At 64.0% G+C, this 26,946-nt stretch overlaps 3 protein-coding genes and 1 long non-coding RNA gene across 18 annotated transcripts in view; 2 read left to right on the forward strand and 2 right to left on the reverse strand.

Moving 5' to 3' along the window:
- The first annotated feature begins 3,396 nt into the window (after positions 1-3,396).
- On the forward strand, positions 3,397-8,184 carry RUNDC3A (RUN domain containing 3A). The gene is made up of 10 exons (XM_035571945.2): positions 3,397-3,506; positions 3,670-3,803; positions 4,370-4,455; positions 4,555-4,644; positions 4,745-4,825; positions 4,905-5,070; positions 5,302-5,459; positions 6,916-7,053; positions 7,147-7,253; positions 7,459-8,184. The coding sequence occupies exons 2-10, from the start codon at positions 3,774-3,776 to the stop codon at positions 7,599-7,601; spliced, it is 999 nt and encodes a 332-aa protein (XP_035427838.2). The 5' UTR covers positions 3,397-3,506; positions 3,670-3,773; the 3' UTR covers positions 7,602-8,184.
- Positions 8,185-8,456: 272 nt separating this feature from the next.
- Positions 8,457-13,804, reverse strand: SLC25A39 (solute carrier family 25 member 39). Of its 4 annotated transcripts, XM_035571939.2 has the most exons (12): positions 13,671-13,804; positions 11,787-11,895; positions 11,652-11,711; positions 11,150-11,194; positions 10,585-10,694; positions 10,401-10,468; positions 10,191-10,315; positions 9,920-10,093; positions 9,729-9,838; positions 9,525-9,606; positions 9,359-9,439; positions 8,457-9,265 (listed from the first exon to the last, which is right to left on the reverse strand). In XM_035571939.2, exons 2-12 carry the CDS (start codon positions 11,881-11,883, stop codon positions 9,147-9,149), a joined length of 1,071 nt encoding a protein of 356 aa, XP_035427832.1. In that variant the 5' UTR covers positions 11,884-11,895; positions 13,671-13,804; the 3' UTR covers positions 8,457-9,146. The 4 variants fall into 4 exon arrangements, with proteins under 4 accessions (XP_035427832.1, XP_035427833.1, XP_035427830.1 ...); XM_035571940.2 differs by lacking the exon at positions 11,150-11,194; XM_035571937.2 differs by having other exon boundaries at positions 9,729-10,093.
- Positions 13,805-16,722: 2,918 nt separating this feature from the next.
- LOC118261229 (uncharacterized) lies at positions 16,723-21,139 on the reverse strand. Its single transcript, XR_004782372.2, has 3 exons — positions 21,076-21,139; positions 18,044-18,468; positions 16,723-17,735 (listed from the first exon to the last, which is right to left on the reverse strand). It is a non-coding gene; the product is annotated as an uncharacterized LOC118261229 (long non-coding RNA).
- The window catches only part of LOC118261227 (microtubule-associated protein tau), a 44,847-nt gene continuing 38,061 nt past the window's right edge, over positions 20,161-26,946 (forward strand). For 10 of the 12 annotated variants that reach the window (XR_007709143.1, XR_007709144.1, XM_050715537.1 and 7 more), the window contains exon 1: positions 20,161-20,223. The gene's annotated coding sequence lies outside the window, so the exon portion shown is untranslated. Of the gene's footprint in view, positions 20,228-20,351; positions 20,377-26,946 lie in introns of those variants that run through there. The other 2 variants (XM_050715535.1, XM_035571952.2) reach the window with 2 other exon arrangements.

A 26,946-nucleotide genomic window follows, 5' to 3' on the forward strand; every position in this document is an offset into this window, starting at 1 on the left:
TGTGCGCACTCACATGTGGGTCTGCACGCTTACAGTCCAGGCTGCTCCAGCACGCAGGGTGCAGGGAAGGGGAGAAAGGTGAGCTGGGCGCGCCTTGCACGCACACATACGTGAGCACACGCATGCACACACATGTGCACACGCATGCACACACACGCACACACTCATGCCAGCTCGGGGACCCTCGCAGGGCCATGGGGACGGTGCCCGGGGGGCTGCTGGCCCCGGCGGGGCTCGGTGCCGGGAGGGGTGCAGCTGCGGGCTGGGTGCCGCGATAACGGCCCCTGCCTTATCTGGGTGACACCGAGGGTTCTCCCCCCCTCCCCCCCCCCCCCCCAGGTTTTGGGGTCCTGGGCACCCCGCTGCCCCCACCGGGAGCTGTGTGGGGGATGAGGAGTGCGTGCCCCCCCCCCCCCCGGGGTGTCTGAGGGGGGGGCACATCCCCAGGGACACCCACTTGGGGTGACTCTGATTTATCTGGGTGCTTTTTTTTTTTTGGGGGGGGGGGTGCAGCACCACCCCTTGCTTTCCCTGTTGTACCCCTGGGGAAACTGAGGCATGGGGCAAGGGGGGGCAAGGGGGTGTTCCCCCCCCAGCCCATTTGGGGTGGGGCATGTGGGGAGGGTGATGATCGGGGGGGGGTGAAATTCATGGGGTGGTTTGGGGGGGGTGATGTTTGTGGGGTGGTGACACTTATGGGGTGGGGCATGGGAGGAGATGTTCATGGGGGGGTGATGCTCGTGGTGGGGGGATGTTCATGGGGGGATGATGCTCGGGGGGGGGTTATGGGGGGTAATGGGGGGGGTGAAGCTCATGGAGGGGATGATGCTCATGGAGGGGTGAGCTTTATTATGGGGGTGAGCATTATGGGGGGGGCATCGTGGGGGGGCATCATGGGGGGAGAATACCATTGTGGGGTGAGAATCATTTGGGGGAGCATCATTGGGGGATGAACATGGGGGGGGCATAATGGGAGGGGGCATCCTGTGGGGGCATAATGGGGGGGGAGCATCATCAAGGGGGGCATCATGGTGGGGCCAAGTTTATGTCAGGGCATGGGGGGTGATGCTCATTGCGGGGGGTGAACATTATGGGGGGGACATAATGGGGGGGTCATCATGGGGGCAGAACATCATTGGAGGGGGTGAGAATCATGGGGGGGCATCACTGGGGGGTGAGCATCATCAAGGGGGGGGCATTGTGGGGGGGGAACCTTCATGGCAGGGCATGATGGGGGGGTGATGCTTAACTGGGGGTGATGCTCACGGGGGGGGGATGCTCATGGGGGGGTGATGCTTAAATGGGGTGATGCTCACGGGGGGGGGATGCTCATGTGGGGGGATGCTTAAATGGGGTGATGCTCGGGGGGGGATGTTCATGGGGGGGGTGCTCATGGGGGGGGATAATCATGGTGGGGGGATGCAGGTGTGGGGGGGTGACGCTCCCCCCATCCCCCCCCCTTCCCCCCAGTCCCCACGGGGCTGATATCGGGGAGGCCGGGGGAGGCCCCATCCCGGCGCGTGGGGGTGGGAGAAAGAAGGGGGGTGGGGGGGGGTGGGGTAAGGTTGGGGGGGGGGGGGGGGGTTGGCGGGCGGGGGGGGGGGCCGCGGCGGCGCGGGGGCCGCGGGGAGGGGGCCGCGGGCCCTGGCGGCTTCGCCCCGCTCTGGATGGAAGCGAGCTGCGTCCAGGCTGCCATGGCTCTGGGGCTCTCCTCCAAGAAGGCGTCCTCCAGAAACATCGCCGTGGAGAGGAAAAACCTCATCACCGTCTGCAGGTGGGGGCCCGGGGGGCGGGGGGGACACAAACCCCGGGGGGGGGGGGGGAGACCCCGAAATATAGCCGGGGGGGGGAGCGGAGGGGGGAAGGGGGGAGAAGGATGGGGATGGAGGACCCCCGGTGGAGGGGATGGAGGGGAGGGAGGGGAGAGGGGAAGGAGGGGGGATGCAGGGGGTGGGGGGGTGGATTCCTCCCCCCCCGCAGCCCCTTCAAGCCGGGGGGGGGATTTTTTTGTCGTTGCCGGTGTTGGTTTTTTACTGGGGGGGCGGTTTGGGGATGGGGAGCGGGGGAAGGATGCGGCTGGGATGGAGCCCGGGGGGGCGGGGGGCTGCCGGGCACACGGGGGCTGCGGGGAGGGGGGGCGGCACACAGGGCCGGAGGCTCCGGGGAGGGGGCAATGGGGGGGCTATGGGGGGGGGGTGCACAACAACAACACGGGGGCTGCAGGCGCCCGGGGGTGGCAATGGGGAGGCAGGGGGAGGCCACAGAGGCCGGGGATGGGGGGGAGGCCCTCGGGGGGGGAGTGAGGGGTTGGGGGGGGCACCGGGGACCCCCCCCGTGGGGTGTGGGGCCGAGGAAGTGACGTCAGGCCGCGGGCCAGGCGGGCTGGGGGAGGAGGGCAGCGAGATGCAGGGATGGAGGAGCGGGGATGGAGGATGCGGGTTGCCATGGCGACGCCGGCTGGATGGGGGGGGCGATGGGGATGGGGTCTGGAGACCGGGGGGGGGGGTCACGGGGATGTGGGGCTCTGCAGGTGGCGGGGACGGGGAGGGCACCTGAGCTTGGGGTCACCCCGCCCCGTGCCCCCCTGGTGCTGATGTCGGGGTCTGGGGAGCCCCCAAAACCTCTCACAACAACACGGGGGCACCTCCATACCCCCCCCATACCATGGGGACCCCCTGTGCCCCCCCCCAGGTCACACAGGGCACCCCTCCCTCTCACCATGACACCGGGGGGGGGGGGGTGTCTCCACCTTTGTGGTCACGCCACGGGGTCCCTCCAGACCCCTCCAGCCCTCCAGCCGCCCCCCCCAGCCCTCCCCCTGTACCCCACAGGTTGCCCCCCGGCATCCTCCCCATCCCCGGCCTCCGCGGGCCCGATCCTGGGGCCTCGGCCGGGCCTCGGCCCTCCCTGCGGCCAAGCGGCCGGCGGAAGGGGAAGCCATCACCGCCCGCGCGCGGCCGGGGAGGAAGGGGGCCTTTGTTCGCCCTTCCTGGCCGCTCGCGCCGAGGGGCAGCGGCGGCCGCCCTGCGGGCCCCCCGGGGACGTGGGGACGAGGAGCCGGAGCCCGCGCGTCCTGCAGGGTTTGGCAGGGCCGGCGCCATCCTCCCCCCCCCGGGTGTCCCCTCCCCGCTGCAGGTGGATGCGGTGTGGGGAGCGGGGGCGCGCGGCGTGCCCAGCGCCGTCGGTTGGGTTTTGGGTGCTCGAGCCAAAACGGAGACAGCCGGCGCTGTGCCCACGCAGAGATGTGAGCCCCATTTTGGGGAGGAATCATGGGAAAAAGGGCTTTTTGGGCTGAAAACGCATGGCGTGGCAGGGCACCAGGGAGTTTTAGTCCTCTTGCAGCCCCGTCCCCTTCCGCCCTGTGACACCCGTGTGTGTGTCCCCTGCCAGGTTCTCGGTGAAGACCCTGCTGGAGAAATACACGGCGGAGCCCATCGACGACTCCTCCGAGGAGTTCGTCAACTTCGCCGCCATCCTCGAGCAGATCCTCAGCCACCGCTTTAAAGGTAGCGCGGGGACCCTCGCGTGTCCCTGTCCCCACCCCTGTCCCCATCCCCGTGCCAAGCGCCGGGTGGGGACACGTGGCTGTCGTGTGCTGGGCACGGGGCTCGGGGCCGCTGGGGCCGGGTGTACTGGTGCAGCAGCCCCGAATCAGCCCCATCCCCGCAGGCCCCGTCAGCTGGTTCAGCTCGGATGGGCAGCGCGGCTTCTGGGACTACATCCGGCTGGCCTGCAGCAAGGTCCCCAACAACTGCGTCAGCAGCATCGAGAACATGGAGAACATCAGCACCTCCAGGGCCAAGGTCAGGATGGGGACAGCCCCAGCCCTGTCCCTGTCCCCATCCCCATCCCCATCCCCATCCCCATCCCCATCCCCATCCCCATCCCCATCCCCATCCCCATCCCCATCCCCATCCCCATCCCCATCCCCATCCCCTTCCCTCTCCCTCTCCCTCTCCCTCTCCCTCTCCCTCTCCCTCTCCCTCTCCCTCTCCCTCTCCCTCTCCCTCTCCCTCTCCCTATTCCTGTCCCTGTCCCTACCCACTTCTCTGTTCCCATCCCCTCTCTGTTCCATTCCCCATCCCATCCCCATCCCTGTCCTCATCCTATCCCTGTCCCCATCCCTGCCCCGTCCCCATCCCATCCCTGTCCCATCCCCTCTCTGTCCCCATCCCCTCTCCCTGCCCTCCCGCAGCCCCAGCCCTCCCCATCTCCCCCCTGGCGGAGCCACATGAATTCACCAGGAGGGGATCCCTGGGCTGAAACAGGAGCGGGGACCACCCCTGCCCCCCAGGACGAGGGGGGGGGGCACGAAGCAGGGTTTGGGGGCGCAGCATGCAGCAACACCCCGCTCAGGGCTGCCTTGCAGGGCCGGGCATGGATCCGCGTGGCACTGATGGAGAAGCGCATGTCCGAGTACATCTCCACTGCCCTGCGCGACACGCGGACCACCAGGTGAGCGGCCGCATGTGGGGTGGGCACAACGAGGAATTTTTGTTTCCCCCCCCCCCCCCTTTCCCTCCTGCCTGCCCACCCAGCCTCTGGTCCCCGCAGGCGCTTTTACGACGACGGGGCCATCATGCTGCGGGAGGAGTCCACGGTGCTCACCGGGATGCTCATCGGGCTCGGCGCCATCGACTTCAGGTAGGATGCGGGCAGGCGGCCGTGATGTCCCACCCCTGACACCCCCTCCCCAGGGCTCCCCTCACCCTCTGCTTCCTCCCCACGACCCCCCCGGGCCCAGCTTCTGCCTGAAAGGCGAAGTGATGGATGGCAAAACGCCGGTGGTCATCGACTACACGCCCTACCTGAAGTTCACGCAGAGGTAAGAGCAGCCCCTGCCCCTCTCCGTGGTCCCCTCGCCCTGTGCCCACCCCCCCGACCCCCGTGTGTCCCCCCCCCAGCTATGACTACCTGAGCGAGGAAGAGGAGCGGGGCAGCGTGGAGAGCAGCACGAGCGAGGACAGCTCCCCCGACCACCCCTACCTGCCGCTGGTCACCGACGAGGACAGCTGGTACAACAAGTGGCGCAAGATGGAGCAGAAATTTCGCATCGTTTACGCCCAAAAGGTACCGAGGAGGAGGAGAGGGGACGGGGACGGGGGGCGACAGGGGTCACGGATGGGGCTGGATGGGTCCCAATATTTATGGGATGCTCTGAGATGGCTGGGTCCTGACCCCTGCGGGATGCTCTGAGCACCCCCAGCATGGCGCTGGTTGGGTCCTGATCCTTATGGGATCTGAGCAACCCCGGCACGGCGCTGGGGACCTCGCAGCACCGCTGACGGTGGCCTCGTGCAGGGGTACCTGGAGGAGCTGGTGCGGCTGCGGGAGTCGCAGCTGAAGGACCTGGAGGCGGAGAACAAGCGGCTGAAGCTGCGGCTGGAGGAGGTGATGGTGCAGAACCAGCTGGAGAAGAGGGAGCTGGAGGGCGTCATCCTGGAGCTTCAGGAGCAGCTGTGAGTGCGGCCCCATACCGGCCCCATACCGGCCCCATACTGGCCCCATACTGGACCCCCGGCTGCTGCCAAGTCAGGACCCACAGGATCTGGGTGGGTGGTGGGGACTTGGCATCCCGTACACACCCAGTGCCTGGGTGCTCCGTGCGCCCTAGGGGATGTGGTGGGTCCCCATCGTCCTGGATGTTCTGTAGGAGATGGTGAGTGCACTGTGCTCCGTGTGTCCTGTAGGACATGGTGGGTCCCCAGTGCCCTATATGTTCTGTAGGACTTGGTGAGCACACTGTGCTCCATGAGTCCTGTAGGATGTAATGGGTTCCCAGTGCCCTATATGTTCTGTAGGACATGGTGAGTTCACAGTGCTCCATATGTCCTGTAGGACATGGCTGGTCCCTAGTGCCCTGTATGTCCTGTAGGACGTGGTAGATGCCCAGTGTCCCATACATCCTGTAGGACATGGTGGGTCCCCAGTGTCCCATATGTTCTCTGGGACATGGTGTGTGGTTGGTCCCCAGTGCTACATGCACCCCGTGGGATGTGGTGGGCCCCTAGTGCCTCATATGCCCCATAGGACATGGTGAGTCCACAGTGCTCCATATGTTCTGTAGGATGTGGTGGGTCCCTAGTGCCCTATAAGTCCTGTAGGACGCGGTGAATGCACTGTGCTCCTTGTGTCCTGTAGGATGTAGTGGGTTCTCAGAGCCCTGGCTGCTCTGTAGGACATGGTGGGTCAGCAGTGTTCCATACGTCCTGTAGGATGTAGTGGGTTCCCAGTGCTCCATATGTCCTGTAGGGCATGGTGAGTCCCTAATGCCCTGTATGTCCTGTAGGACATGGTAGATCCCCAATGTTCCATACATCCTATAGGAAGTGTTAGGTCCCTATTGCCCTATATGTCCTCTAGGACATGGTAGATCCCCAGTGTCCCATACATCCTGTAGGATGTGGTGGGTCCCTCGTGCTCCATACATCCTGTAGGACATGGTAGATCTCCAGTGTCCCATATACATCTTATAGGACATGGGGGGTCCCTAGTGCTCCATATATCCTGTAGGACATGGTGAGTCCACAGTGCTCCATACATTCTGTAGGATGTGGTGGGTCCCTAGCGCCCTATATGTCCTGTAGGACATGGTAGATCTCCAGCGTCCCAAAAGCCCTGTAGGACATGGTTGGTCCCTAGTGCTCTGTACGTCCTGTAGGACATGGTGAGTCCACAGTGCCCTATATGTCCTGTAGGACATGGTGGGTCCCTAGTGCTCCATACATCTTATAGGACATGGTGGGCCCCCAGTGTCCCATACATCCTGTAGGACATGGTAGGTCCCCAGCGCCCCGTGTGCCCTGTAGGACACGGTGTGCCCCCAGTGCCCCGTATGCCCCGTGGGACACAATGGGTGGTGGGTGCCCAGCGCCTGCAGCTGCACCAAGTGCTGAGCGCCCGCGTGTGCCGCAGGACGGGGCTGATCCCCTGCGAGAACCCGCAGCTGGCGCAGCTCTCCAAGGAGATGGTGACGCCCCTGGTCAACCAATGGCCCTCACTGGGGACGCTCAACGGCAACGAGAGCGGCTCGGACGGCAAGCTCTACAGGAGGTAACCCCCCGGGGGGGGCAGAGCCGCCCGACCCGCGCCCCATCCGGCCCCGGGGAGGGGGGGGGACGGGGGCTGAGCGCCGTCCCTCCGCAGGCACAGCTTCGTGAGCACCGACCAGCTCTCGGCCGAGAACAGCCTCAGCTCCGACTCCCAGCGCCTGGGCGAGGGCAAGCGCGAAGGCGAGCCCTGGGGCCCCTTGGGTAAGACCCCCCCCCCCTTAGCCCACCCCAGTGGGGTGCTGCACGGGGCCCCTCCTGCCCTCGACAACCCCCCAAGCTAGGGATGCTGCCCACACAGCCACGGGGTCCCCAGGCCACCTCGGCGCAGCCCAGCGATCCCGGAGGGGTGGTCCCCATCCCCGTCGCTGTCCGCAGCCCCCGCGACGCCTGCTCTGTGCCCCCGCAGGGAAGGACCCCACGCCCTCCATGCTGGGGCTCTGCGGCTCCCTGGCCTCCCTGCCCAGCTGCAAGTCCCTGGCCAGCCTCAAGTCCAACGAGTGCCTGGTGAGCGACAGCAACGAAGCCAGCCCGACCCGCAGCCCCAGCTGAGACCCCCGGCCCCCTCGCCCAGCGCCGCCGCCGAGGACTGACCTCGTCCCCCTCCACCCTGGGACCGACCGACGGAGGACGGAGGGACTCGCCCAACCCATCGGGGAGGCCGGGGACGGCGTCCTCCCCCCCTTCTCTGCACCCCACCCCGGCTGCGCGTTGGACCCCAAGCCTGGTCCCCGGCTGGAGACGTGGACCCGTTGGGATGGGGATGCTGGAACGGGACCAGGCTGTGTCTGTGTCTCCCCCCCCGCCCTTTCCCCCGTCCATCCAAGCTGGGGAGGAGGTGATGAACTGCGGGGACACCAGGGTTGTGCTGCAGGGTGCAGGAGGGGGGCTTGGGGTGAACCCCCCTGCAGGGGTGAGGGGCCGGGCACAGCCCCGTTGCCATCCCAAGGGCTCGGGGCGCAGCTCTTCCAGCCGGGCTTCGTCCGGCAGCCCCCCGCCTCAGCACCCATGGGACCACCCGTCCCTCCTTGCAGCCGCATCCCCACAACAGCGATCGGACCCCTCCCTCCTTCCCTCCCCATTCCCCCCGGGTTTTGGGGTGTTTTCGGGTTTTGGTTCAGCCCCAGCTTGCCTTGTTGGAGCGAAAGGAATCAATAAACGCAGCGATATGAGCTGGCCCCCGTGAGCACCCAGCCGGCTGGGAGGGGGAAAAGAGCCTTGTGCCCCCCCCCACACCCCACAAAGGGATATGAGGGGGGTGCTGGGAGCCCCCATGCCCCAAACAAGCCCCCCAGCGCTGCCCTGGTGGGTGACAGCACTGTCCCCAAGCACCAGGGACACCTCCCATGCTCCCATGCCCCCCCTGCACACAGCCACTGCAGGGACCAGGGGCAGGGCTCCGTGACCTAAGACACAAATTCCATTTCATTTTATTTAAGAAAATAAGAGAAACTCCGCCCAGGCACCCAGGGCAAGCTGGGGACTGGGAGGGGATCGGGCAGCACCCGCACCGGGCACGGCGCAGGGCAGGTCCTCAGGGTGAAGGGACAGGGGCACAGGACAGAGCCCGGCCCCCCCAGAGCAGCAGCGAGGTTTGTCCCCATGCAGGGTCCGAGCCCGGGCTGTGCCAGGGGCCGGGGAGGTCCTGAGCAGGCCGGGGGGGGCTGCAAGGTGTCCCCACACCACGCAGGGGCAGAAGGGGAGGCTGTGCGTAACTGGTGGTGAAGGGCCGGGCTCGGGGCCGAAGCCGGGCTGGGGGCAGGCATGGGGGGCAGCCCCCGGGGTTTGGTCCACGATGGAGCCCCAGCTCCTGCCCCCGAGCACGGCAGGAGGCTGGGGGCACCCGACCTCGCCAAAGTCCGTGAGTCAATCCAGCAGCAGCATCTGTCCAGCCTCAAGGGACGGCCTGGGGGGGGGATACGTCCCCAGTGTCACAGCAGGCACCGTGCCCCCAGCACGGCAGGGCCAGGGTGGCCCCCAGGACCGTGTCCACACCACGGGGCTGTTGGGGAGTGGAGCACACGGGAAGGCACTTGGGCTCAGCACGCGGGGGTGTCCCTGTCCCATGGGCCACGGTCCCCATCCGTGCCCCCCCCTTTACAACCCCCGCAGCCGCCGCTCCTGGTTCAGCTTCTGGAAGAAGGTTTTGCCGAACTCGTAGGTGCTGATCATGATGGCGCAGGCGGGTGCCACCTTAATGACACGGGGCAGGAACCCTGCAAGGACAGCACCATCAGCCCCGCGGTGACACCGGGGCACCCCAAAACCCCAGCCCCCCCCGGGACAGGGTGGGGGTGTCACAGCCTTACCTGCAAACAGCCCCCGGGTGCCCGACTCAGCACGGATGCGGCGCATGAGCATCCAGGTGGATGACGGCTTGGAGGCTGCGACTGCGGGAGGAGAGGGGAGCAGGGGGTCAGGGGATGCCCGGGGGGCTCCCCGCTGTCCCCCCCACCCCACAGCAAGCCCCCTCACCCGGGTGCAGCTCGCTGTCTCCCAGCTCGATCTGCCGCTGGGTCTTCACCACGTCGAAGGGCAGCGTCAGCACGGCGGCCAACTGCGGGGCAAGCGGACGGGGCTCAGCTCCCCGTCCCCATGGCCATGGCACGGCCCCAGCCCATTGCACCCCCGTTCCCCCTGGCGGGGGAGGGGGCTGCAGACCCCAGGCCCCTTTCTCACCGTGCCGGAGATGGCCCCGGAGGCGAAGCTGATCATGAAGGTGGCCTCATCCAGCCGGGCTCGGGTGCAGAGCCACTTGCGCACCAGCTCGTAGTTGAACCAGTAGAGAGCTGAGGGAGAGGTGAAGCCGCCGTGCCGCCCAGCGGCCCCCCCCCGCCACCCCCTGCCCCCCGCCGGCCCCGCAGCCCTACCAGAGAAGGGGACGTCCCGCAGCACAGTGGGTCCCCAGCCCCTCCAGAGGGACAGCCAGCCGTCCTGAGCCACCGCCGACTGGATGCAGACGCGCAGCTCCCGGTAGCTGAGCTGCCGCGACTGCATCTTGGTGCGGATCAGCTCCAGGGGGCTGATCACCGTCACAGCACCCACTGCCGGGGGGGGAAAGGGGGCGTCAGCACCACGGAGTGGGCACAGCGGGGCCCCTCCTGTGGGCTGGGGGTGCTCGGGGGCCCCCCCGGTACTCACGGCGGGCGAGGGCCCCTGCCAGCAAGGGGATGTGGTAGCCGCCGCTCCCGGTGCGAGCGTGCAGGTAGTCCCGGAGCTGGTCGTAGGCGGTGAAATAAATGACGGTGGCCGGCACCGCCATCACCCTGCCAGGGAGGAAGGAGGTGAGGGCACCCCTGGCGTGAGGCTCAGGGCACCCCCCCAACCCCAAAAAGTTGGGGTACCACTCACAGCGTCGGGGGGAGGCCGCTCCACAGGGACCTGATGCCCTCGTAGCGCGTGATCTTCACGAAGGCATCCTGCGGGGAGAGCGCAGCGCCCAGGGGAGGGTGGGAGGGGGGCAGAGGGGCAAGCACCCCCCCACACACCCCCAGGAACACCCGACCCCACACGGGGAGACCCCCGCAGCCCCTACCAGGGTGCCGGTGAAGCGGGTGGGGGCCTTGTACCAGGCGGTGCAGCCGGGGCCGTTCTGGCAGACGTAGAGGTGGTCCATGAGCCCGTTGCAGTAGAGGAAGCACTTCCCTGGGGCGGGAGGGAACGGCGGCACCGTCAGAGCCCAGCCCGGACCCCTCCGTCCCCAAACCATCACCGTCTGTCCCAGGAGAGCACCGAACCCGAGCCCCCAGGCCCCAAACCGGAGCCAGGACCCTCGCTGGCCGCAACCCCATGGGGCAGGGGGCACCCTGGGGGAGGCAGAAGCCTTCGTAGGGAGGCAGCGAGGCTGCGGGTGATGCCCCCAAGGCTGGGGGAGCTCCCCTGGCCATAAGCGTCCCGCCCCCTGGTCTGGCATCAGCAAGGCCAGCGGGAGGAAGCAGATCCCAGGAGGCTTTGATGCAGCGGCAGGGCAGAGCGACAGCACGAGGACAGGGGCTGCAGGCACGCTTCTGCCACAGGGCAGGACCGAGGACGGCCAGGCAAAAAGAAAAATACCGGGTCCGGGATGTCCCCGCAGCCGCCACCAGCAGCTCGGTACTCACATGTGGCCTGCCGAGAGCCCCAGGGCGCCGAGCGCACCGACCATGCTGAAACACAACGGGGACAGGCTGAGCGGGGGCGCCGGGGACGTGCCACCCTCCGGCTCCGAGGGAAAAGGGGCTGGGAGCGGAGCCCTGCCGGCACCAAACCAGGGCTGTGGGGAGCCCGGAGGCCGTGCCCGGTGTCCTCCACGGGGCAGAGGCTCCATGGCAGAGGGGTCGGCACCGCTCAGCTCCTCCCTGGCACCCGGTGGGCACGGTTAGTATGGAGCAGCCACGCAGCTCGGGCAGCAGCGCAAGAGGCAGCAGGTCCAGGGGATGGGGAGCCTCCGGAGCACGCTGAGCCCCCCACCCGGCCCCGCAGCGCTGGCCCAGCTCCAGCACGGGACCGTAGCGGGGAGAAGGAGGACGAGGGGGGGCCCACGGCAGCAGCACCCTCGCCACGGCCCCATGCACCCAGGCACGAGCGGAGGCGTCCCCGCCGCTGGTTGCCCCAGCGGGGTACCTTTGGAGAAGGGGGTCCTCTGGGCCTGCAGCCGGATCTTCACCACGTCCAGCGGCGTCACTGCAACGACAGCCCCTCCGTCAGCCACCTCCCGGGGCGCCCCCCCTGTGCCCCCCCAAGCCCCACGGTCCTCACCGAAGAGCGAGGTGAGGATGGCGCCCGTCCCGGAGGCCAGCATCTGCTGCAGGGGCGTGATGCCCCCGCCGGGGCCCGGCGACGTCTTCTCGGCCATGGCGCTGCCCTCCTGAAACATAAAAATGGGTCGGGGGGGTCCACCCGAGCCCACCGGGGGGGCCGGGCACGGCTCCGGCCCGAGCATCCCCGCCGCGACGCCGCTCCGCGCCCCGCTATCGGCACGGCGCAGGGCAGGCGCGGCCCCCGTCCCGCTGCTGCCCCCGTAATCGTGGTGCCCCCATCGGGGACCCCTCCTGGGGCCGGCTCGGCCCCGATAACGCCCGGTAGCGGTGCTGGCAGCCGGCCTGGCCGCCCCGCACTGCTGTTCCCTGGGGGCCCGGGGGGGGGGGAGATGCTGTCCCCCCTCCCAGCACCGCAAGCTGGGACATGAAGGGACGGGAAGGGACAAAGTCCAAAGAGCAGGAGCCCCGTGCTGGAGACGGCCCCCTCCTGGTCCTGGCTACGAGGGTGTAACGCAGCCCCGTGGGCACGCGGGGGGAAGTCCCCCCCCTTGCAGAGCCCCCCCAGAAAGGGGCTGCACGCCCCAAATCTTGCATTGCAGCACCAGCGACGTGCCCTGGGCTCTGCCCTCAGCGCAGCCCCTCCTGCGGGACGCAGCGGGGCCACAGGAGGGGCTGCACCCCCAAAACCCACAGCACCCCCACTGTGGGGTCTGACAGCAGGGAACCCTCCTGGGGGGGGGGGGTTGGGGGGCAGCAGTGAGTTTTTTGCTTCTCCACCCCTCTGGTGACAAATCACGGCCACTGAGCACAGACAGAGGCAGCGAGCGGGGCCAAAAAACCCCAAACGCCTTCGGCGCCTGACTCAGCACCTCCCCAAGGTCGCCGCGGCCCCTCGGGGCTGGGCGCCGGACCCCAGGGCTCCAGGTGCCACCCATGGGTGCCGCACGGGGTGACAGTGACGGTGTCACGCTCCGGGCGGTGGCAAAACCGGAGCCCTCGGCCCCAGCTTGCAGCCCCAGCGCGGGGCCGGATCCTTCCCACCCCTGAGAGGGGAGGAAAGCGCCCGGTGGGGGCACGGCGCTGGGGGCTGCCACAGGGAGAGGGGCTGCGGGGGGGGCTGTGTGCGCCCCGAGGGAGGGGGAACCCCGAAAGGGCAGCCTGCCCCTGGGGGGTCCTGCTGGGAAGGGATTAAGGGTGAGGAAGGCAGGCAATTACGGGTGAGGGCAAGGAAGGTGAGGGTGATGAAGGCAAGCAATTAAGCCTGAGGGTGATGAAGATGAGGGTGAGGAAGGTGAGCAATTAAGGGTGAGGAAGGCAGGCAATTACAGGTGAAGGTGATGAAGGTGATGAAGGTGGGAGTGATGAAGGCAGGCAATTAAACGTGAAGGTGAGGAAGGGGAGGGTGAGGAAGGTGAGCAGTTAAGCATGAGAGTGATGAAGATGAGGGTGATGAAGGCTGGCAGTTAAGCATGAGGCTGAGGAAGGTGAGGGTGAGGATGAGGAGGGACACAGCAGCAGGGCCAAAGCCTGGGGACCCCGGGGGGCTTCGAGCCCCAGGGGCAGGGGGACAAACGGGGGGTGCATGGGGGGAGGGCACACAGGGGGCGCTCCCCCACCTTACCCCCCCCATAGGGGTCTCAGCCCTGCCAGGCCCCCTCTCCGCAGCCCCCCCAAGCCCTCAATGCCCCCCTCCCACTGTCGCCCCCCCCCCCCAGAGGGGGTTGCCCACCCCCTGCCCCCCCCCAGCCCTCCCCATTCCCTCCAGGGAAACTGAGGCAGCGGCCCCACGTGCCCGGCCCCCCCGGGGGTCTCTGGGGGGGGGGGGCGGGGGGGGTTATGGGGGCGGGGGGTGTCCGGGGGGGTGTCCCGGGGCGGCCCCCACCTGCTCATGCCGGCCCCGCGCGGCGCTGCCGTCCCCGGGCACGCGGATGGGGGGGGGCGGCGGCGCCTTTAAGGAGCCCCATGGGCGCCGAGCGCGCCCCCGCCGCCGCCGCGCGCCGCTTCCGCCTCCTGCCCGCGCACGCGCGCGCGCAGCGCGCCCCCACCCCCCCCCCTTCCCCGTGCGCGCGCCCCCTGCCGGCCCGGGGGACGGGCAGGGTCGTGCAAGGGGGCGCTTTGCACGCGCACCGTGCTGGCAGGGGGGCGCTTTGCACACTTACCACGCTGGCAGAAGCACACCCTGCACGACTGCACATTGACCATGCTGGTGGAGGGGTGCGTTGCACGCTCACCGGGTTTGCAGAAGCACACCCTGCGCGATTGCACCCTCACCATGCTGGCAGAGGGGCACCCCGCGTGCTTGCACGCTCACTGTGCTGGCAGGAGCACGCCCTGCGTGACTGCGCGCTCGCCGTGCCAGCAGAGCGGCACCCTGCATGATTGCACGCCGAGCTGGCACAGGGGCACTTCGTGTGCTTGTCTTGCCGGCGTGAGCATGTCCTGCATGATTGCACACTCACTGTGCTGGTGGAGGGGCACTGTGCACGCTCACCATACTTGCAGAAGCACACCCTGCATAACTGCACACTCCCCGTGCCAGCAGAGCAGCGCCCTGCATGATTGCACACCATGCTGGCAGAGGGGCACTTTGCACGCCCATCATGCTGGCAGAAGCACACCCTGCACAATTGCACACTCACTGTGCCAGCAGAGTGGCACCCTGCACAACTGCACACTGTACTGACAGAGGGGCACTTTGCACGCCCATCACGCTGGCAGAAGCACACCCTGCATGACTGCACACTCACCGTGCTGGCAGAAGCACACCTTGCACACTCACCATGCTTGAAGTATTGACACGCTCACTGTCCTGGTGCTACCGAGGCGTGCACAGGGCAGCAGGGCTCGCGTGCTAGTTGTGCCGGAGGCAGCAGGGTTTGCGCACTTACACAGCTGGAGGCAAGCACACTGCCACAGCTTGCACGCTCACACAGCCGGAGGTGAGCACACTGCCACAGCTTGCACGCTCACACAGCCGGAGGTGAGCACACTGCCACTGCCCCGTGCACGCAGCCTTGGGGCAGGAGCAGGCTGCAGAGGTCAGAGGCTTGCCCGAGCACGGGGAGCAGCACGGGTGGTGCAAGGGAGCAGCACGGGTAGCACACGCATCACCCCAGGGGCAGGCGTGAGCAGCTGAATGCGTCCCCGCAGCCTGGGAGGTGCGGGTGTCCCCCCCAGGGTGCTGGCTCCTAGCACCCTGGGGCAGGGGCCCCACCCCAGCCTCCTTTATGAGGTGTAGGGGAGGAGGCGGGGCCGGCTGGGGCCGTTTAACCCCCAAACGGGGGTGGGGGGCAGCTCTGGGGGCTGTGTCGTGCCGGCTGGGTGAGGGCTGGTGTGCACTTTGGGGTAGGGGGTCTGGGGGAGGGAAGCTGGGGGATAGTAAGAGGAATTTTTAGGGCTTTGTTAGGTGTGCATCAGCCGGGTGACGGATCTTTTGCACTCAAAGGGTTATAGGTCCTCTCTTTTCACCTGGGGGGCTGGGGTTCCCTTCCTGCTTAACGCAGCTGCTTGGCTTTGCTCTCCGCACCGTGCTGAAAGTGCCAGCGTTTCGGGGGAGACCCCCGAGTGCTGCACGGAGATGTGAGCTCTTCGGGGTGACGTTATTTCTGCTGCTGTTTCAGTCTCTCAGTGATGCGTTCCGCTTCCCTGCAGGTGGGAGGTGGGGGTGCTGCACGCCCTGCGCAGGGAGGTGCTTTAGATGGAAGACGTTTAGATGTAGCCCTTAGTGATATGGTTTAGCGGAGGCCTTGTTAGTGTTAGGGCAGAGGTTGGACTAGATGATCTTGGAGGTTTCTTCCAACCTAGACTGATTCTGTGCTGCTGTGGGGTGGGCTGGTGGCAGCAGATGGCCCCCAAAGCCCCCTGACACCCACAGAGCCCAGCAGCAGTGGGGAGGGCCCCAACCTGGCCCCGCACAGGGCTGATCGCGGGTGCCTGGGGTAGAAGAATTGGGGTAAGACCAGGGTGGGTCCTGCTGGTGTCTTCCTGGACCCGTGGATGGGGTCTCCTGGACCTCTGCATCACGTGAAGTTCTGCAGCGGTGCCACCAGTGGTACTGGTACCTGCTCCCCACCAGAGGGGACGTGTAACGCCCGGAGCAGTGCCCGGTGTTTGTGCAGAGGCTGCGGCTGTGCCAGGTCCGGGCTCGAGGGAGGGAGCTGCTGGGGCTGCCAGCATGGGTGCGCAGCCAGGAATGGCCCTGACTTGTCTGCAGGCACTCGCTGCCTTGACACGAAGTGAGGCGAGTCAGGGCTGCGCGAGGTGAGGCTGGGAACCCCATAAAATTCCCCCAAGGTCACATAACAAGTCGGTGCATCCTGTACCTCCCCAACTAGTAACTCTGCCTCTTAAACACAGTGTTTAAATGATCTGGAAAGCTGCTCTAGTAGAGTTTAGAAGCAGAACAATAATGCTTCAACAACAAACAAAAACAATTTTGTTTTAATTACAAAAAAAACCCCTTAGGGTCTCATATATTTTTCGGTGTCGGGCTTTGCATGCCTTCCGCGTTACCCAACTGAGAAGAAAAAGGAATAATCTTTTTCCAGCTGGGGTGGGGGCACGAGGGAAGCATGTGAGGCAGCGTGAGGGCCTTAATCTCAACGTGTCAGGGCTCTCCGACCAGGGGAAGGTGCTGGGGCTGTTCTCCCCGCGCTCAGCACCGCTGGGCCGCGAGGATCTGGATGGCTCTTTCTGCTGAGTCACGGGGGTGTGCATGTCTGATCCACGTCCCTGCAGTCCCTCAAGGGCTGTGTCTTGTTCCTGGAGCCTGCCGTAATAGACACGTAAACTGACTTTGGAGAACCGTGCCCAAATTGCAAATCCATGCGTTTGGTCTCAACTTGTGGGAAACGGAGCCAGCTGAGCTCTAATCCCCTTCTGAGCTGCGGACTCACACGCAGAGGCTGAGCTGCTGGGAAAGGCTGGTGGGAGGCTTTGGTCTGCTCGGGGCAGGAATGCCGCTCTCCTGCTGCTCCTAACGGCGTGCGAGCACGGCTGGGAAACTGTGCAATGCCCGGCTCCCTGCCGCGATCTCCATGGAGAGGCTTCAAAGCACGGCGAGATGTCGCAGCCCAGCCGGTTCCCTGCTCCGGCACCGTCTGCGCTGGTGGCCGTGCCCTGGGGGCGAGTCTGGGGGCTGCATCTGCCCGGGCTCCCCTGGGAAGGGGTCATCTTGTGGTCTGCCAGCCCACGATAGCGTCTGGAATTGGTTCAGGAAGACCGGTCCTGTCCCCTGGCTGGAAACCATTTTGCAAGCCATTAGCCCGCTTCCTTTTTTAGGTGAAGTTTTTAACGGCCAGGTTGCAGAAAGGATCTGGGTAGTGCTGTAATGGAATTACGCTAGTGCAGAATTTGAATATTTATTTCAACTAGGATCATTGTGGTTTTGCAAAAGCCATCCTTAATCTGAATTAAGTGACTGAAATGAAGCAGCTTGCAGGCAGATAAGGCCTTGGGGACATCAGGCTTAAAACCACCGTAAGCCAGAACCCATCACTCAGTTGCAGTTCTCCAGCTCCCATTGCAGGCTGGACCTGAGAAATCACAGTTTACCTTCCATAGCACCTGCTGGGGAAAACCTTGCTGCAGTGCAAAACACCTGTGAGGAAAACGAGCCCCATTTGCCAGATGAGGAAGCAGATTTGGAAGCTTAAAGCTTTCCTTCTTAGAGGTTACCTTTATAATTTGTTAAAAAATAGTCCTTTTTTTTTTTTTTTTTTTTCTTTTTTTTCCTCTCTCCAGCTAGTAGCAGGGCAAAAGGGATGGAGGGGAAGGAAGAGCCTGGACTGAGCTAACAAGTGTCTTGTTGCGTGGTGTGGTTTCACATCAAGGAGGTGGTTTTGTAGCAAACCAGCAGTGGATGTGTGGTGCGTGGGCAGGCTGAACAAGGGAATCTTCTGCCACTTGCTGCCCCTCTGACGCAGACATTCAGCCCATGGTTTTGGCCCTGCAGGGTGAAAAAGAAGAGAAGCTGGGTGTGGATTTGATTATTTCTCTGTAGGAACTTTACCAGGAATGCCCATGCGGTTCTATCCCTATGAACAGAGGGAACTGGGCAGCAAGACACTGTGCCTTTGCTCTTTCTAGATATGATACTCTGAGCATCTTTTTATTTTCAAGTGCAGTGCCACCAGGCTTGCATGGGTGGGTCCTGGGCCAGGACAGGAGGTGTGGTGGCAGCCCTGCAGGACTGACCAGGGAAGCACTGCTGCTTTGCTACAGTCCACCAGCTGATGCATTTTATTCCTGACTCACCTTTACCAGCAGATCTTCTAGATGGTCAGGCTGTGGTAAGAGTGGCTGTGCTTGAACATCATTGGGACCAGTTAATACTTCCCAGCCTGTGATTTCCTGGGTACTGAAGGGACTCAGTGCCTGGTGACCTGAGAAAAATTCAGGCAGGCAAAGATGAACGCTGGCAGATGGCTTCAGAAAGCCAGGTGCCATTCTCCCTAATAATTCCTGCTAGGAAACAAAAGCAGGGAGGTCCCTTCTGGTTTTGTCCCCCTTGGATGATGAAACAGTCCCATTAGAGGGTGCTCAGCTGCTCTGCAGTCACTCCCATGTTCCTGCTGCATCCGTGCCGCCTGTAGGAAGAGCTGCTGGTCCAGGACTGGGCTCTCGGTGCTTGCACTGCGAGTTCAAATTCAGCTTGTTCCTCATCACAAGGATGGATCCCCCTGTAGCATGAGTATTTATTTCACAATTCCCAAAGCAGTGAGATTTTTCACAGGTGTGCTTACCCTGGGAAAATTCTCCAATCAATTTATAGCAGGTACTTCTTAAATTCTTTAAGAAAAGAGCCACTCCCTTAGTTTTTTTTTTCAGGTCAACAGAAACAACTGATGCATGTAAGCCTATCTCATGGCGCTGTGTGTTCATAAAGCAAAATTTTTGCCCCCAAATAACTATTTCTACTTCATATTAATTTGACTGTACCTTGTACTTATGTAGTTACTTACACGGTAGTAAGAGAAGGGCTTTGACCCTCAAAGCTAGAAGGCTTCAGCCCCTTGTTCCAACCTAGGGTGGACCATCCCTAACCAACACTTGTCCAGCCTGCTTTTTAAGAGCTCTGGTGCTGCGGGTTCCACATCTGTTTCTTTCCTTATTGAGTTTTCCCCTTCACAACCTCTGTCAGAGAAGCCTGTTCTTAAATTGGCTGTTTGCCCTTGATGTACACCGGAATGCTTCCCAGATAAAAAAATAAATAAAAATCTGAGCTTGTCTGCCAGAAGATCCCTCCTGCAGTTTCTCTGCTAAATCCAATTACCAGGGGTAGAAGCCCGGTAAGGCAGCAGCTCTTTGCAGAGTGATTTCTGCTGCTGGCACAAGCCACCTGAGCACCCTGCTCTGCTCCCAGGTGAAGCAGGCAGGTGGAAGAGGTGAGGCCTGTCTCTTCAGCCTCCGACTTCCTTCAGCCCTTCTGACTTCCAGGGCTTGAGGCAAGGCTCTACAGGATGAGGAGGGAGCCTGGTGCTCCTGTGTTCGCCCTGGGACACGCAATGTTGTCACTTGTCACCTCCTTCCCACAGGTGTCAGCTGCCCCAGATGTTCCTCTGAGCATGCTGACACCCACCTGGTGCTCGTGTCCCTACAGCCCGAGGTGTGCAGATAACCTCGGTGGGGCTGCCTGCCTCAGGAGGAAGGAGGCTGCTTTTCCTTTCCTTAGCTTAGAGCTTAAAATTGGGTGAAATGAAACCTTCGCGGCTGCCTGCAGGTGGGAGGACACTGCTGAGGCTGGTGAGCCCTTGGTGGGCTGGGACCGTGAGGGTGAGAGCCAGACTTGAGGAGACTTCAGCCCCTAAACAGTCCTATGTGCCTCTTCCTTCCCAAAGTGTGCTTAATGAAATACTGTTTCAGCAGCGCCCAGCTGGGACAAATAAATATATTTTTAACCATCCTGAACCAGCAGTGCTGCAGTTCTCCCTCACTCCCCTCCCTGAAAGCCCCAGGGAAGCAAATCTGCGCTCATTCCCCTCGGAGAAGCCTCCTCAGAGGCAAAAAATGAGGTAAAAGAGGCGGGAGGGCGGGACGGGGCCGAGCACAAAATGGCGGCCGCGGGGGGGGGGGGGGAGGGGGAGGAGGGCGGGCAGCGCGCGAGCGCTCCCTGCTGGGCGGGGCCCCGCAGACAAAAGCCCCCCCCCGCAGCACCGCGCATGCGCTCACTAGCTGGGGGGGGAGAACAGGGAAGGGGGGGACAGTGCAGGGGAGGGGGGGAGAGGAGAGCAACTCCGCGCATGCGCACTCCCACCCTCCCCCCCCCAGGGCGGCTCGGCGAAGGTTCCGGAGCTCGCGCGCGCCCCCCCCCCCCCCCCCCCCCTCCCGGCCCGCCCCCCCCCGCCCCCCCCCCCGCCGCCGCCGCTGCCGCCGCCGCCCCCCCCCCGCCGCTGTCGCTTCCCCAGCGCGGCTCCGGTGCGGACACCCGGCGGCGGCAAGGTAGGGGGGCACCGGGCTTTTGGGGGGGGGGGGGACACCCCTGCACCCCTACACCGACGGGCACGGCTGGGGAGGGGGCTGCGAACCCCCCCCGCCCCCCTCCGGGTCCCCGTTTACCGGCTGCCAAACCGTGAAACGGGCGGAAAACGGTAAAAATAAAATAAAAATAAGCACCGGTGGAGATACCCCGGGGGGGGGGGCGGCGCACGGCGGTGCCGGTTTGCCCCCCCCCCGGTGGTGGTGCTGGGGGGTGGGGGGCGGTGCCGGTTGTAGGTTTTGGGTGCCCCCCCCCCCCCCCCCCGCCATGGGGGATGGAGGTTTTTTTTTTTATTTTTTGGCCGTTTTTGCAGGTTTTTGCCCCAATTTCCTGCGGCAGGTGGGGCCCGGGGGGGGGGGCTGCGGCAACGAGGGGTGGGCTGCGCCTCGCAGCCCCGGTGCCATCTTCTGCAGGCTGGGTGTGTGTGTGTGTGGGGGGGGGGGGGGTCGGGAAAAAAAGGGGGGGAATTGGTTAAAATGGGTGAAATGATAAAAAATCCTTCAAGGGGGGGGGTTGGGGGGAAAGGGAGCTGTCCACGCCCGGCCCCAAAACTGGGGGGATCCAGGCGGTGTGGGGTCGGGTGGGGGGGGGTTGCGGTGCTTTGTTGGGTTTGGGGGTGAAATTTTGGGGGGGGGGGGGTGAAGGGGGGGGGTCCCAGCCCCCGAAACCTGTCAGGTTTTGGGGTGCTGGTGGCCAGCCCCGGGGGTGCTGGGTTGGGGTCTCGGTGCCACGCTAAGCTCGCCTCGTCTCCCCGTTATCCCCCCGTTACCCCACAATCCCGTTATCCCCTCCCAAAATCCCCTTATCTCACCCCAAAAGCGGGGCAGAACGCAGCCCCCACGCCCCGTGCTGTGCTTCTCCGCCGGGTTTTTCTTTGTGTTTTTTTTTTTTTTTTTTTTTTTCCCCCCGTTCCGGGGGGGAACTTCGCTCACCGTGCGGGGCGGGAGCCGATTTTTGGGGTGAGGGACGGGGATCGGCGCCCGCACGCGGGTTTTGGGTGGGAAAAGCGGGTTTTTAGCCCCTGGCCGCGCAGCCCGATGGCGCTGCCACCACGTTACGGGGGATTTCTCCTTCCATCTGCCGGCGGTGCTGCCGGGAGGATCCCCGAGCCGTGCCCCTGCACCCAGTGAAGGTTTCCTTGCTTTAATCTTCCCTGCCGGCACCTCCGATTTGCCTCGTTTTAGGGTTTCCCTTCTGCAGTGCATGTTTTTCCCCATTTTTTTCAAGGTGTGCAGTCAAAATCGTGCTCGGCTGGGCGTTTACGGGCTGCTCGTAAGGACCATCAAAGCGCCGTTTTCGCTAGAAATGAGAAACAACCTGACCCGTTCATAACCTTACCCGGTTTCGTTCCGCCTTGATACGCAAAATATTTGGGATTTTTTTTATTTCCAAGGCGTGCAGCTAAGGAGAAAAGCGAGGTGCTGGCCCGCTTACCCGCAGCACGTGGGGGCTTTTCCGGGCAGATAACTCACGCCTGATAAAAAATAGTGTTTTTTCTCATTATTGCCCTCGGTAGATCAATGGTGTTCGGGGGATGGTGTTGGCTGTGACATCCCCCAGCGTTAGCAGAGGCTGATGGATGCCCTGGGGGACGAAGGCTTGGATTCGAGCCTTTGGGGTTAAGGCGTGGGCAGGGTTTGGGGTTTGACACCCGGTTCCCGTGCGGCGGAGCAAGGCGATGCTGCCGGGGCTGCTCGGGGCTGCCCTCCACGAGGCTGCGTGTAAAGGAAGAGGATCTGAGGACGCTGGGACACAGAGCTTGGACTGGGAGGGCTGCTGACCTCGGTTCGCTTGGTTTAGGGGTTATTGGGCTGTCAGTGTGTGCGTGGAGCCCGGTGCCGTGGGTCTGTCGTTGTCTCGTGCAGCGGGATGGTCGGGGTCGGCGCCTGGGCTAGGGCAGGTCCGTAGGATTTAACGGGGGCAGCGCGAAGCTCTCCTGGAGTCTTGTGAAGCCTTTACACGAAGATCTGCGCTCTCCGAGGGCGTTTATCCAGCCCTGCTCTGTGACAGCTCGCTGCTCGTCCCCAGCTTTCAGGTGAGCTTGTGGAGGTCCCAGCGGGTGGGACGGGGGGACGCATCGGGACGTGGGCTCTGCCTTGGGGAGCGAGGCTGTCACCTGCTCCAGGAGGGGCCGGTGGCACCAGGGTTGGTGTACGTGCATTTATCCATAGGTGGGATGAGGACAGGAGCGTCGGGACCCCCGTGTGCCCCACCGGGAGCTCCCCAGGCAGGGGACGGGGCCGGTCCTCGCAGGTGACAAGGGCACCGCAGGGGCCGTAACCCGACTTGGCTCTGCCTCTCGTTACTCCCCCTTTTAAAACACTGCTTTAAGTGGTTCCAGACCAAGCCTCCAGTTTGGCCTCCCTCGCCCTGTGCCGTGGCCTCGCTGCCCTCTGCTGCCAGCCTCCTCCCGCCCAAAGCCTCCCGCACCGACTGCCCCTTCCCACCACCCCGACTGCCCCTTCCCACCACACTCAACAAACCCAGCTGGGACAAGCGACCGCATTTTTAACTATCCCAAGCCGGCAGTGCTGCAATCTCCCCTTATTCCCCACCCCGAGAGCCGCGGGGAAGCAGATCTGTGCTCGTTTCCCCAGGAGGAGCCCCCTGAGAGGTGAGAAATGGGGGAAATAAGGTGGCGCTGGCCCTGCCTTGTCTGTGCTGGGCTCGGTGCGTTTCACCGGGGACGCTCGATGCACGCTGGCGAGGTGGGTGCCTCAGCCAGCCTTCGGTGCTCCTCTGCCTCGCTCCTAAAGCGTGCATTTTTGCATCTGCTGCATCAGCTGTAGGCCTGAGCTTGTCCTGGGCGGAACGAGCTGCTTCTGCCGGCCCAGCGCCGGTGGTGGCTCCGCATCCTTTGAGGGAGCGCTGCTAATTTAGCCGTGGCGACCTGGCAGCGCTCTGCCGCTTGATGGATCAGTCGAGAGAGGACCAGGGCTGGCTCCCACCCAGCTCCCAGTGTTTTCCAGTCTCCTTCCCCCGCTGGTGGTGGGGTCGGGCGGCTAGCAGGCTGGCTGCAAGTAGGTGTGGGGCCGGACTGGGGGCTGGAAGCTCGTGGTGGACCCGTGATGCTCGTGGATGCGTGGTCTGGGTGATGCTGAGAGCACGTGCGGGAGCTGCTGGAGCTCGGTACGGGCGTGGGAGGGCCGTGGCTGTCCTGCTGGCTGGGTTTGTGGCTTCCAGACCACCTTCGTGGTCTGGAAAAGCGCTGCCGGCCCTTCCTGGTAGAGCACAGCGCGCTTCCCTGGCTGCACGGGGACACGGGAGGCTGAGGATCAAACCCAGGGCTGGTCGCTCGTGTGCCTGCCCCGTAGTCGAACGCCGTGAAAAGGAGGTGAGGGCAGCAGTACCTGGAGCCGGAGCACCGATCCTTGAGGAGCTGAGCTCCTGCTCGGCTTTGGGGCACGAGCAGCCCTCGATCCCAAGGATTTGCCCCAGGGCTTGGCAGGAATAGCAGAGAGTCGTGGCCCTGTAGGTAACCTATTCATTTTTTTTAAGATGGGCGCAGCTCTGCCTTGAGGGGCTGAGTGGATCTCAGCCTTTTCCCGTGGCAGGATGGGTCCCCTCCATCTGCGAGGTGGAGCTTTGTTTCACGCTGAAATCTGCTGCTTGTAGGCTGGGTTTTATTTTAAGTGCCTGTGGAAAGCATATGCAGTTTACCCCAGAGTCTGGAGGAGATGGATTTGCGCCTTTAGACTTGAGTGGATTTTCTTTGCAAGTCTAATGAGCCCTTCGTGCTCTCGGAGCATCAAGCCACTGATTTATTTTATTTTTTTCCCTTTTCCTTTCCAAGGAGTCCGATTAGCAGAGGCAGTCGTTACATGCAGCCTGGCTCCCGTTCCCAGTGCCTGCTCTTTAAATACCCAAGGAAAAGCAGCGCCAGGGGATACCTTCTGTTGAGCTAACGGGATCGGTGCTGCAGCTGGGCTGATTATTTCCATCCCTGCAGCCTCCCCTCTGTACCTGCCCTGACTCCTTGCAGAGCAGCTCCGTGTCGCCGCCTGCCCACCTCCGCCTCCGTGCTTGTCCCATTTGGCAAGTCCCGTCAAAAATGGGGAGCTGGGATGCTAAAACCACTCGTGTTCGGGTTTTTGAATAACGTCTGGGGCTCTGAGCCCCCGCGGTGCTGGGCTGCAGGGCTCTCTGCTGCTCCTGAGCATCTCGGGGCACGGCTCCCCACCAGCTCCTGCCCGCCTGGAGGTGCCCTGCGGCGTTCCCACGGGTTTCATCGCTGCGTGAGGTCAGTAGCTGCAAAACGAAATTCCTCGAGGAGTTTGTAAACTGCTCACATCTCGGGAAACCTCTCCCGTGATCCTCGAGCAGTGCCCAGCTCAGTAACGTGCGCGTTTGTGCCGGCCTGGGGCTCATTTTGCTCATTTTTGCTGTCTTGTATCGGGCAGAAGCGCTTGGGATGCGCTTTTGAGGCTGAAACTGGTGCGGGGACACATCTGGCCAGCTGGGCACGTCCTCGATTGAGGAATTAAGAGGAGAGGCAGCGGACAAAGCGGTGGGCAAGGATTTGGTTTCGTGGCTGGCCACTGCAGCGGGGCTGAAAGGGACGTTCCCAGCGGTGCTGAGACACGAGGTGGGTGGAATGGGGGCGAGAAGAGGGCCGAGGACACGGAGTCAAGTGAAATAGGGGCTGAGGAGCGATGAGCAGCCTGTCTTCAACCTGGGTGCCCGTGCTGGGAAGGGGCTGTTGGACCTCAGCAGGTCCAGCAGTGGCAGGGGTGCGAGACCTCGAAGCGGTCGGCAGCGGCTGCACCCCTGTGGCCGGGCTGAAGTTGTGCTTGTGCTGGGCTCTTCGATGACAAAACGGCCCCGTGCTGGTGTGTGGGGCTCACGGGGAGTGCGTTCAGGGTGCAGACTGGTGGGGCGAGCAGAAAGGCGTTCCCAGGAGAAGGGATGCCCCATGGGATGAGCTCTAAGAGGTCGGTTTGTAGCTTTGCAGCCTGGCAGGAGGAGCCTTCGGCGTAAAACGAAAATACGACCTTTACCTGAAAACGTCCCTCACCGTGGTGCGGGCAGGGGTGAAGGAAACTCGACGGAGCGGCGCAGACGGGGCTCGTGCTCCTCTCCCACCTCGTGCAAAGCGCTGGCGGCTCCGTGCCGCTGCCCGGTGTTTCGTTACCCTCCCGCTGCAGATCCCACGTGCGATGGGGTGAGCGGCTGGCACCGAATTCCCTTTGGGGTTTGAAGGCGAGGACTGTGATGGGGCTGGATTTGCACGGCTGCGTTGCAGGATTCACGTGCCCGAAGCTGTAGCTTGTGGTGTTGGGGAGCCTGGGGCTGGGAGGTGCTCCCAGGGCAGAATTTGGTGGTTTCAGCTCAGAATTCGGGGGCAGGCTTTACCCCAAGCGAGCTCTGCCTTCTGAAGTCCCCTCTTCTAGCGTGGTTTCACCACTGCCTCGTTGCTGCCCCCGTTTTAAGAAGCCACTTTTAGGAACGGACCTCTCCAAACGGGACAGAAACCCCCGTGCTCTCCCGTGCCTTCTGCTGGTGCGGAGCGGGGCAGGCAGAAGCAGCGGGCGATGCTGGGGGGCGCAGCCGGGACCCAGCACGTTGGGGACGGACGGGGCTGGCACCGGGGCTTGGGACCTGTCCCGTGCCAACGGCAGCCACGGGGCCCTGCGAGGAGGAGGATGACCAGGAGCTGGGGCAGGAACCGGCCCTGTTCCCGTCACAAACCTCACCCGGCAGACCCAGACCCGGGCTCTGCAGCGCTCGGGGAGCCTCTGGTGCTCGGGCAGGAGCTGGGAGGCTGCGAGCACCCCGTGCCCAGCTCCCTGCAGGGTGCTGACGTGCTGGGCTGGGCTTCCAGCGCCGGCTGGTGCCGGAATCTCAGCTGCAGCAGTGCTGAGCTGCTGGCAGCGCATCCTCCTCCCGCGGACGGTTTTGGAGCCTGCTTTGGGTGTGTTTTGCCTTTTCCCTGCTTCAGTGGTAGCTGAATTACCGTGCCTCTTCCCCCGGGTTCCTCCAGGCTAGAGGGGAAGAGAGTTGTAAACGCTGGTTAACGTGAAAGCGCTTCTTAGTGCCTAATCTCCCCACTATGTCAGTGCTTTTATGGTGCCTAATAATAGGGCTCATTGTCATGGCTGTCTGAGGTCCCTGCGCAGCTCCGAAGCCGGTTTCCTTAGTGACTCTGCTCAGGCACTGCTCCGACAGAGGGGCTGCTCGCTCCCCGGGCTTGTTTGCTCTTCCAGCATCCCAGAGCCTCTCGGTGCTTGCTTCGAGGCCTGAAATGGCAGAATCCCGTCCTCTGTGCTCGAACCGTTGCACCTCGCTGGTGCTCGTTGCGAAATTTCTGGCAAGCTGCAGCCAGCAGGAGCGAGCTGGGCGTGCCGGGCGATGCCGAGGAGCGATCAGCAAGCATCGAAAGGGTTCGGGGACCGAGCAAGGACCACCAGGTGCTGCAGGCAGGAAACACCACGGACCCTCACCTCGTGTGCCCATGGGGTTTGCTTTGCTGCAGCTCGAGCCCGCTGTGGGAGCAAAGCCCAGCGTCGTCCGCCGCAGCCAAGTGCTCCCTGCCTCCCTCGGGGGGGCTCCAGGTGTGCCCAGAGCCTCTTCTAGCAGCCAGCCTCTGCTCTGTGCCGCAATAAAAAGAAGCGCGACTGCAGTACCGGCACCCTGTTCGTTCCTGCCTTTGTATTGGTGACCCGGAGAGAGCCGTGACCTTACG

The sequence above is a fragment of the Cygnus atratus genome, chromosome 25 (genome assembly GCF_013377495.2).
Source record: "Cygnus atratus isolate AKBS03 ecotype Queensland, Australia chromosome 25, CAtr_DNAZoo_HiC_assembly, whole genome shotgun sequence".
Lineage (NCBI taxonomy): Eukaryota > Metazoa > Chordata > Aves > Anseriformes > Anatidae > Cygnus > Cygnus atratus.